The 11,627-nt window shown below is 41.4% G+C and overlaps 1 protein-coding gene across 1 annotated transcript; it reads right to left on the minus strand.

Moving 5' to 3' along the window:
• Positions 1-802: 802 nt before the first annotated feature.
• Positions 803-1,294, minus strand: LOC138874729 (uncharacterized). The gene has a single exon (XM_070153507.1). The coding sequence runs from the start codon at positions 1,292-1,294 to the stop codon at positions 803-805; it is 492 nt and encodes a 163-aa protein (XP_070009608.1).
• Between the last annotated feature and the right edge of the window lie 10,333 nt (positions 1,295-11,627).

The following is an 11,627-nucleotide window of genomic DNA, read 5'->3' on the forward strand; positions in this document are numbered from 1 at the left end:
AAACCAAGTGGCAACGCGAGTCTGTAAGCTACCTCTCCCACTCGCTCAAGAATCTCAAAAGGCCCGATAAATCTAGGGCTCAACTTCCCCTTATTTCCAAACCTCGTTAACCCTTCATGGGTGACACACAGAGCAACACTCTCTCTCCGACCATAAATGCAACATCACGGACCTTACGGTCGGCATAACTCTTCTGCCTGGACTGGGCTGTGCGAAGTCTATCCTGAATGATCTTAACCTTATCCAAGGCATCCTGCACCAAATCTGTACCCAATAACCGAGCCTCCCATGGCTCAAACCATCACGTCGGCGATTGACACCGTCTACTATATAATTCCTCATAAGGAGTCATCTAGATGCTCTACTGATAGTTGTTGTTGTAGGAAAACTCCCCAAGGGGCAAGAACTGATCCCATGAGCCTCTAAAGTCAATAACACAAGCGCGGAGCATATCCTCTAATATCTTAATAGTGCGCTCGGACTGTCCGTCCGTCTAAGGATAAAATGCTGTGCTCAGCTCAACCTGCGTGCCCAACTCACGTTGTATTGCCCTCTAGAAATGCGAGCTGAACTGCGTACCTCGATCAGAAATGATAGACACGGGCACATCGTGAAGATGAACGATCTCGCGGATATAAATCTCTGTCAACCGCTCTGAAGAAGAGGTAACTGCCACAGGAATGAAGTGCGCTGACTTGGTCAGTCTATCCACAATGACCCAAACTGCATCGAACTTTCTCTGAGTCCGTGGGATTCCAACAACAAAATCCATAGTGATACGCTCCCACTTTCACTCAGGAATCTATATCTTCTGAAGTAAACCACCATGTCTCTGATGTTCATACATTACTTGTTGACAAATTAGACACCGAGACACATATTCCACTATATCCTTCTTCATTCTCCTCCGCCAATAATGCTGGCGCAAGTCCTGATACATATTGGCAGTGGCCGGATGGATAAAATATCGGGAACTGTGGGCCTCCTCTAGAATTAACTCACGAAGTTCATCCATATTAGGAATACAAACATGACCCTGCATCCTCAAAACTCTATCATCTCCAACCGTAACCTGCTTGGCACCACCGTGCCGCACTATGTCCCTAAGGACAAGAAAATGAGGGTCATCATACTGCCGCTCCCTGATGTGCTCAAACAATGAATACCGAAAGATTGTACAAGCTAGAACATGGCTAGACTCAGAAATATCCAGCCTCACGAACTTATTGTCCAAGGCCTGAACATCTAATGCAAGAGGTCTCTCACCGACTAGAATGTACGCAAGGCTGCCCATACTCACTGACTTTCTACTCAAAGCATCGGCCACCACACTGGCCTTCCCGGGATGATATAAGATGGTAATATCATAGTCTTTCAATAGCTCTAACCACCTCCTCTGCTTCAAATTGAGTTCCTTTTGCTTGAACAAATACTATAAACTCTGATGATCTGTGAATACCTCACACAACACGCCATAAAGACAGTGCCTCCAAATCTTCAGCGCATAAACGATGGCTGCTAGCTCTAAGTCATGAACATGGTAATTCTTCTCGTGAACCTTCAGCTACCGCAATGCATATGCAATCATCCTGCCATCCTGCATCAATAACGCACTAAGTCCAATACGAGATGCATCACAATATACTGTATAAGGCCCTGAACCTATGGGCAACACCAACACCGGCACCGTAGTCAAAGTAGTCTTGAGCTTTTGAAAGCTCGCCTCACACATGTCTAACCATCTGAACGGGGCACCCTTTTGGGTCCACCTGGTCAACGGGGCTGCTATAGATGAAAACTTCCACAAACCGATGGTAATAGCCCACCAATCCAAAGAAAGTCCGGATCTTTATAGCTGATGTGGGTTTAGGCCAGTTCTTGACTGCCTCAATCTTCTTAGGATCCACCTGAATACCTTTTGCTGATACAACGTTCCCCAAGAAGGCAACTGAGTCCAACCAAAACTCACATTTTGAAAACTTAGCATATAATTGGCTGTCTCTCAGAGTCTGAAGAACGATTTGAAGGTGCTGCTCATGCTCCTCTTGACTGCGGGAATAGATCAAGACATCATCAATAAACACAATCACAAAGGAATCCAAATAGGGATTGAACACTTGGTTCATCAAATCCATAAATGCTGCTGGGGCATTTGTCAGCCCAAATGGCATCACTAAAAACTCATAATGCCCATACCCAGTCTGAAAAGCTGTCTTAGGGACATCGGATTCCCTAATCCTCAACTGATGGTAGCCAGACCTCAAATCAATCTTTTAAAACACCTTGGCACCCCGAAGCTGATCAAATAAGTCGTCAATTCTTGGCAATGGATACTTGTTCTTGATGGTGACTTTGTTCAACTGATGATAATCTATGCACTTCCTCATCGATCCTTCCTTCTTCTTCACAAATAACATGGGCACACCCCAAGGCGAGGCACTAAGTCTAATAAATCCTTTATTAAGAAAATCTTGCAACTGCTCCTTCAACTCTTTCAACTCTGGCGGGGCCATACGGTATGGCAAAATAAAAATGGGTTGAGTGCCTAGAGCCAAATCAATACAGAAGTCAATATCCCTGTCGGGTGGCATCCCTAGTAGGTCTATAAGAAATACCTCTGGAAACTCACGAACGACCGGTACTGAATCTATGGAAGGAACCTCCGCACTAGAATCGTGGACGAAATGCCAAATAAGATATACACCTCTTCTCGACCATATGTCGAGCCTTCACATAAGAGATAACCCTACTAGTAGAATGACCAGGAGTCCCTCTCCACTCTAATCGAGGCAACCCTGGCAAGGCTAAGGTCACCGTCTTGGCGTGACAATCCAATATAGCATAATAAGGTGACAACTAATCCATCCCTAAAATGACATCATAATCGACCATATCGAGGGGTGGAAGATCTACACAAGTCTCAAGACTCCCAATGGTAACCACACATGAACGATAAACGATCTACAATTATAGCATCTCTCACAGGGGTGGACACATATACAGGGGCACTCAAAGAATCACGAGGCACATCCAAATATGAAGCAAAATACGATGACACATACGAATAAGTAGAACCCGAATCAAATAGTACTGAGGCATCCCTACTACAAACTTAAACCGTACTTGTGATAACCGTGTCAGATGACTCAGCCTCAGGCCTGGCTAGAAAAGCATAGCATCGGGGCTGGGCTCCACCACTCTGAACTACATCTCGAGGACGGGCCCTATCTAGCTGGCCTCCACCTCTAGTGGCCCGACCTCCACCCCTAATTCCCCCACCTCCACCTCTGGCTGTCTGACTCCTATCTCTAGCTGGTTGAGCAGGCAGTGAAACACCCAGTGCCGGGACCATGGCACGAGAACACTGATGGTGAGAACTGCTTGATGCTCAAGAGCAAAACCTAGCAATATGCCTCGGATCACCACAAGTATAACAAAACCTCGGCTGCTGAGACTACTGACCCTAAAACTGACCCTATCGGCCTGAGTAACCACCCTGAAAACTCTGGAGCAGATGTGCACTAATAAGGGCTGGTGGTGCACTGTAGGCTAACTGGTCGGAATAATGCATATGAGGGCTACGACCACCTGAAGCACTGTGAGAAGCCTGGAGTGCTGAATGAAATGGCTTGGGAAGATGGCCTCTACCAAAAGTACCCCTGCCTCCAGACGAGACATGACTGAATCTACCAGAATGATGAGGTCTCTTGTCAGATCCCTGACCACTCCCCTGAGCTAGTACCATCTCGACTCGCTTGGCAACATTGGCAGCTGTCTAAAATGAAATCTCACTCCCAGTCTCCTTAGCCATCTGCAATCTGGTAGGCTGAGCAAGTCCCTCAATAAACCTCCTCACCCTCTCTCTCTCTCTCGATAGGAAGTGGAAGAATAGCATGACAGGCCAAATCCACAAATCGGGTCTCATACTGAGTGACAATCATAGAGCCCTACTGAAAATGCTCAAAATGCCTCCGATAGTCCTCTCTCAATGTGACAGGAAGGAACTTCTCAAGAAATAACTGAGAGAACTGGTCCCAAGTGAGAGCCAACGACCTAGCTAGCCTGGTCAACATATAATTCCTCCACCATTTCTTAGCGGAACCTGACAAATGGAATGCAGCGAAATCAACCCCATGGGTCTTCACTATGCCCATATTCCGTAACACCTTATGACAACTGTCCAGGTAGTCTTGGGGATCCTCTGAAGATGCACCCCTGAAGTGAACTGAGAAAAGCTTGGTAAATCTATCCAATCTCCATAAAGCCTCAAATGACATAGATGATCCATCACCGATATGTGCCACAATAACTGGCTGAACTACCCCAATGGGCTACGCTACTGGAATCTAAAACTGGGGACCCATCTGCTCCGGAGTGTGAGTAGCGGGAGTCTGTGCTCCTCCCCCAGTCTGAGAGACGGCTGGTACTACAAGAAATGTGTCGGCCTATGCCACACTCTCCATGAGGCCTACTAAATGGACCAAAGCATCCTGAAGTACCGGTGTGGCGATGAACCCCTCTGGGACCTGAGCTGGTCTTGCTGGAACGGTCTGGGCTGGAGCCTCATCATCAAACTCTACCTGAGGCTCCACCTCTGGTATTGCTGCTCGAGCTCTAGGCTAAGCCCTGTCCCTTCTTCGGCCTCTGGCACGACCTCGACCTCAACCTCTGCCCCTCGTAGGAGCTGCCACTGGGGCTCTGGTTGCTGCTTAGCTGAAGATGCGATACGTGTTCTCGCTATATGCAAAACAACAAGAGTAGAAGAGTTCGATTAGCATTGAGAGAACAAAATCACACGACAGAGAGGAATAGAAGTGAACTTGTTCCTAAACTCACCTCTGAAAGATAAGTACAGACGTCTCCGTACTGATCCCCTAGACTCTACTAAGATTACTCGTGAATTCTGAGACCTAAGCAACCTAGTGCTCTAATACCAACTTATCACGACCCAGAATTCCCACCGTCAGGACCATGATGGCGCCTAAGATTTCACTTGCTAGGCAAGGCAACATTAGAGATTATTAAGCCAATTCTTAAACCTTTCAATGATTAACAACAATTAAACCATAACAAGTTAAAAAGAGTGCAGAAATTCATAACAGCCTCAGTACATATCACTACCCAAAATCTGGAGTCACAATTCACGAACTTCTAAGATTTAACTACAAGTAAAGGTCTGAAAGAAATACAATTGTCTTCAAAACAACAGAAACAATAAAAAGAATGTATAGAAGGGGACGCCAGGGCTTGCGGACGCCAACATGACTACCTTGGGTCTCCGATTAGATGAAACCAGCATCTAAACTCGGGATCAACTCGGTCCAGTACCAAAATCTGCACAAAAAATGCAGAGTACAGTATCAGTACAACCGACCCCATGTACTGGTAAGTGTCGAGCCTAACCTCGGCAAAGTAGTGATGAGGCTAAGACAAGACTCCAACAAACAACCTATGTAGTATAACAATACATATACCAATAACAATAATAAAATAAACAAGATAGGTAATATTGGGAGGGGGACATGCTGAGGGGATCACAAGATAAGGAATCAAAGTAGTGATAAAGACTTGATCAACCAACGCGCCTTAAACAGATAGAAACAAGTAAAAGTAGTAAAGGAAATTGTACGGCATCAGCCTTCGTGCTTTTACTCTCAACCTCACCATATGAAGCAATAGAAACGGCATGACATCACCCTTCGTGCATTAACTCTCTCATAACATGGAACGACATCACCCTTCATGCATTAACACTCACAATATGGTACAACATTACCCTTCGTGCGTTAACACTCACAAAATATGGAACGACATCACCCTTCGTGCATTTACACTCTCCCTCACAAAAATAATGAACAATAACAGCAGGGAGATAGAAATAACAAGAACAAGCCTTACTTAAACATTTGGCTCCATAATACTATTCTCAAAGTTGAGTCAATACTCAATCAATACCAAAGTCTGTAAACATGATAAGAACGATCGGCATAATGATTAACTAGTCTAAACATGGATAATATGATCGCAGAAGGTAACAATTGCAAGAATAAGACTCACTCGCATGTTATAACTCGACAACAACACATAGGTACTCGTCACCTCACCTATAAGTTGTACCAAACATTCAAACACATAGAAAATAGGCAAATAAGACCTAATCCCTCAAGCCAAGGTTAACCACGACACTTACCTCGCTCCAACGGCCAAACTCAATGCTCAACCACAGCTTTTCCAAACCCGAAATTCGGACAAAAACCTGATTATCCATTCACCCCCGAGCCTGGATATATAATTGGTTTTGGAATCCGACCTCAATTTGAGGTCTAAATCCTCAAATTTCGAAACTCCTAGTTCTACCCAAAAATCCCCAATTCCATCGTGAAAACCTTAGATTGTAAGTTGAAATCTTGTAAAATGAAGTCAAAGACTAAAAGAAACTAGTTTAGAATCACTTACCAATGATTTGGGGAAGAAAAGTTCTTTGAAAAATCGCCTCTCGTGTTTTAGGTTTTGAAAATTTGAAAAATGGGAGAAAATCCGGTCTAAGTCACTTTTACACAACTGCAGATGTCGCATTCAAATGCAAGAAAAGTATCGAAAATGCGAACTTGTCGCATTTCTACTGCCTTCGTAAATGCGAACATTTTGTTCGCAAATGCGATGCTGGAGGATCGCAAATGCGACCTCCTTTCCGCAAATGCGAAGATCCCTTCCCCCAGACCAACTTCGCAAACGCGAAACCTGCAGGTTTGATGCACACTAACTATGATTTCTAAGTTTATTTCACTCCGTAGCCTATCCGAGACTCACCTGAGCCCTCGGGGCTCCAAACCAAACATGCACACAAGTCTTAAAACATCATACGAAGTTGCTGGCGCAATCAAATCGCCAAAATAACACCTGCAAATACGCATTTAGCACCAAATCGGATGAAGTTTTTTTTTAAAAAAAACTTTGAAACTTCTAATTTCTCAACCGGACGTCCGAATCACGTCAAACCAATTCCGTTTCTCACCAAATTTCACAGACAAGTCATACATATTATGTTGGCCCTATACCATGCTCTGAAACCGAAATATAAACCCGGTATCAATGAGGCCAAACATCAATCAATTCTTAAAATTCATTAGATTTTCAGACTTTTAATTTTCGATAAAAATTCATAACTCAAGCTAGGGATATTGAATCCAATTTCGGGCATACGCCCAGGTCCCATATTTCAATACGGACCCACCGGGATCGTCAAAATACGAGTCTGGGTCTTTTTACTCAAAAAGTTGACCGAAGTCAACTAAAATTAACTTTTAAGCCAAAAATTCTTGTTTTTATCAGTTTTTAGCATATAAGCCTTTCGGGTCAATACCCAGACTGCACACGCAAATCGAAAAAGGCTAGAATGAGGCTCTAAAGGCTTCAAAATACAGAGTTTGGTTCTAAATAAAATAATTTAGTAAAAAAATTCTACGTGTTACGTTTACAAGATAGTTATGGGTTTTGTTTTCAACGAAGAGGAAAATTGTGTCGAAATTTTATTTGAGTTCTAATTGATGTCTAACTTGAAGACCTTAACATTCTAAATAATTCATGTTTAGCGATTTATATAAGGTAAATATTTATTGATGTTATAATCCTAAATATTAGGAACTAATTCAACTAAGAAATAATGTAATAAGCAAAATTTTAATTGATTTTAAGCTTTTAGATATTAGAAAAATAATTAAAAGTTACTTTTGTCCAATGTGAAATCTATTTTAAAAGTGTAGAAAAGGCGAACAACATTTCGATAGGGACTTCGTGCTTTGACATACTTCAATTTATCAATGTTTCAAAAATATTTATATAAGTAGATTAAACTTTTGAAATTAAGATTTAATTTAATTTACTGTGCTTAAAGGTGATGATCCTACTAAACCTTTGATCACGTCAAAATGCACGCCTCTAACGAGGTATGATATGGTCGTTTTCAACAATAAAACCCAACAAAGAGTCGGGATCGAATCCACATGGAGCTATGATAGGAATTAGTAGTATATATTTGGAGTGAGTACGTGAAGTATCTAGATTGCACTTTCACAAACAGGGTATTATTTTTACTTCTAAAAATTAACTAAGGATTGCAAATCTAAAGGTATAAAACTAGAGATGATTGTTTTTGAATGTTTTCCAAAGATATAAAAAGGCCTAGGGATGTGACCATGACCTAGGTATTTGCCTAATGGGATAAAGACTTTTATGTTATTTTATTGATTTGGTGTATTATAGATTACAACACTACATTGCCCACTCAATACCTCTCGGCCAGAGAGTGGTTTTGCCCAATTTGGCTTTCTCAAGTCCAAATGGGTATCTACCAAAACAGTTGATAAGAGCTCAAGTGCGGTTATTACTATCTCTAGGTTGAACCATTTAATTGGGTTAATAAATCTTTCGATTGACCCAATTCCATGTTAGCTAAGTTAACCTAGACTAGGTCTCTCTTTCTCAAGAAGAAACTAAGTCAAATAAGCATGAATCAACGTTTGCAATCATTAATTCTACAATTGAAGCATGAATCTAGCTAAATAACAAACATACATTCATAAACAAGCATAAAAATAATCACTCATAAGGTTTACACACTAGGGTTGGGTCACAACCCTAGTAAAAATTTAGCTACTCATGTTGGGTGTAGCAGAAAATAAAGAAGAAGAGATAACAAAACTCATATTGAAAGATTAAAATATAGAAATCCAATGTTAAACCACCAAAATAAGCTAAAGTTGCCTAAAGGAGCAAAGAGAAACGGCTACAATACTTTTAATATTCAAAACATGACCTAAAAAAGTGAAATTATTCTATTTATAGAAAGCTGGAATTTTCGAACAAAAATGCCCTTTCAGAGGTTCTGCGACCGCACAATTTCATGTGCGGTCCGCACTTTGCTTCAGCTTCACATGATTTGAATCTTGCGGCCCAAAATTCCGAACCGCGGCCATATCTCTCATTTTCTGCGGTCCACACATTTCTGGGTGAGGCCGCACAAGGCTCTTCTGCGGATCGCACAAATGCACCTGCGCCCGCATAGCTAATCTTCTGCGGCCGCACAATAATTGTGCAGTCCGCACTTCCATTAATTTTGAAATGTAAACTCTCTGAACTTTGGTTCTTGCTTAGCTTCTGCGGCCGCACATTTCATGTGCAGACCGCACTTCGCACTTATCTCTGCTAAGCTTGCCTTCATAATATTCTTGAGTTTAGATCATTCCTTCTGAAGTTGAATTTCATCTTAGTGGCTCATTTTCCAATACTCATGCAATTAAGCATATTTCATCAGTTTTTGGAAACACAATTAAATGCTTTTGGACTAAAATGAAAGCTAAAAGGCGCTAATAAGTAGTCAAAATCCCCACTTATCAACCCTCCCAAACTTAAGCTTTTGCTTGTCCTCAAGAAAATAAGATAATTCCCACCTCCACAAGTTAAGAGCTATTCCAGCTAATCTAAGATGCATTAATCACACATCAATTGGGATCAACAATTACCCACAACACTTATGAATTATCAATAAGACAATGATTTGAATTTGTAAGCACAAATAGTTCTAATGTGACATTTGACATCAAGAGTTGACTTTATTCATTAAGGAAGCTCGCTCTTTCATATAGGTAATTGTGGATCCCAAACTCCTCCTCCTCTACTCTCCGTTAGCATATCTCACTTAATAATGTAGTACTCAATTCAAAGATTTGTGAAAAGTTCGCTCATCTCTCTTAAAAGAATGTCACAAGTACGACTCTAAGTACCATATGCTTGTCCCTCATGTAGATCACCACTAATGTAAGTTCACTTGGCTTGAAATCACGTAGGGATTTTTCGGAATGTAATGAAGACTTTTGGACTAAGGTTGGATATGTTGGAATAGAACAGGTTCATCTTTCCTTAAGCATTCCATTTTCTCTTTTCGGCTCATGTTTTGCCGACTCTTTGAGGCATTTTCTTTTTCCTTAGGGGAACTAGAGAGACTTTACATCACTCTTTCTTGGTCATGATATTTGTTTTTTCCTTATTTGTTTTCTCCATGCTTTGCATCGTTACTTTTCTTTGAATCCCTTCAACTCTTCAACTTATTCACTTTCTTTTTGCATTTTTCATTTTGTTCTTTCTTTCTTTTTCTTTGCCTTTCCTTTTTTTTTTTCATTTATTTTCTCTTTTTGTGCCTTAATACCTTTTTCAAACTCCTCGTCTCTCCCCCAAACTTATGTTTTAGCCAATTGTTTCTCAAGAGTGTCAAGAAAAGCTCGGGTGCCAAGAGAGGGTCACTACAAAACAGGTAAAGGCTTGTAACATGGTTATCAAATGAGAAAGGTTTTAGGCTCAAATGGATTGACTAGGGATAACAACATTGATGGGACATGGAAAATTTTAAGCGGGTCAAGGAGAGCCTACAATCACTTCTCAAGCCAAGCAAAACTTAAAATTTCGGCTAGAAACACATTCGGGGCAAGTTCTAGACCATTCGCATGGGTACTTGGACTTGCAACAAAAATATTTCACCTCTCACACAGCTGGATTGTTAAAGAGGATAGAGTCGAGGGCCCACAACAACTATATTCGGGATTAAAAATCACTAATGGTTCGACTAAACCGCTCAATGATTGCTTGTCAACACAAGAGTAAGAAGGTCACTAACTAGAGTTATTTCTTTCCAAGAACTTGTTTTTTAATCATAAGCACGTAGTTAAGTGTATTGGTACCAAGTGAAGCATGTTTGACTCTTCGAGTCTGACTTAATTAGGTCTTTTTATTCATTATTACTACCATTCTTACCTAAATATTAAAAACAGACTCAATCCCTTAAGAAGGTTGTCACGCCATCCATCATTGGGAAGAGTCACCCGGTTCACACAAAATCTACATTTGGAAAGAACTGTGGCAGTAAGAAAACTTAGGATTATTGTCCACTTAAACATGAAAAGAAACTACTAGATTAAAAAGAAGCTATCAAATCAAACATTGACTACTAAAGAAACAAAATAAAGAAGCTACAAAGCAAGCTACTAAAAGCATAAATGAATATACATAATGAGAGAAGGAGAGAAAAAAATATATACATCAATAGAGGGAGATAAGAATATGTACATAAAAAAAGAAAAAGAAAATGTTATCAGTTATTACAAACCAACTGTCAAATCATCCAAATATCAAATAAACTCCCCCTCCCCCTCCCCCCCCCGAATAAAAATAAGCATTGTACCCAATGCTTAACAAAATAAGCATAAGGAAAGGAAGAGTAAAGAGGACTCCCTATGTGGCCTTGGACATCTCTGTGTCCATAGCCGCACCATCACCCTCAGGCTCCTCCAACTGGATCTCATCATCCTCGGCTCTGGGAGTAGCTGTGTTGGCGAACATCTGTCGCACTGCCTCATCAGTGTTGGCAGCCAGGTCTGGCTCCTCAGACTGGCCAGCTGGTGCCACTGGTGCTGATTGTACTGCTAGGTCTATCAGCATATCAAATGGAAGGTTTCCAGTGGCTGGTATCTTGGTGACGTCTCTCCTCAATTTGTCCACTGATTTCTTAGAATGCCTGGTATTTTCTCATCTTCTTTACCTGCTTCCTAAGCTCCTCAATCACTCCTCTTTGTGCC

Source organism: Nicotiana sylvestris, chromosome 8, assembly GCF_000393655.2.
Source record: "Nicotiana sylvestris chromosome 8, ASM39365v2, whole genome shotgun sequence".
NCBI lineage: Eukaryota > Viridiplantae > Streptophyta > Magnoliopsida > Solanales > Solanaceae > Nicotiana > Nicotiana sylvestris.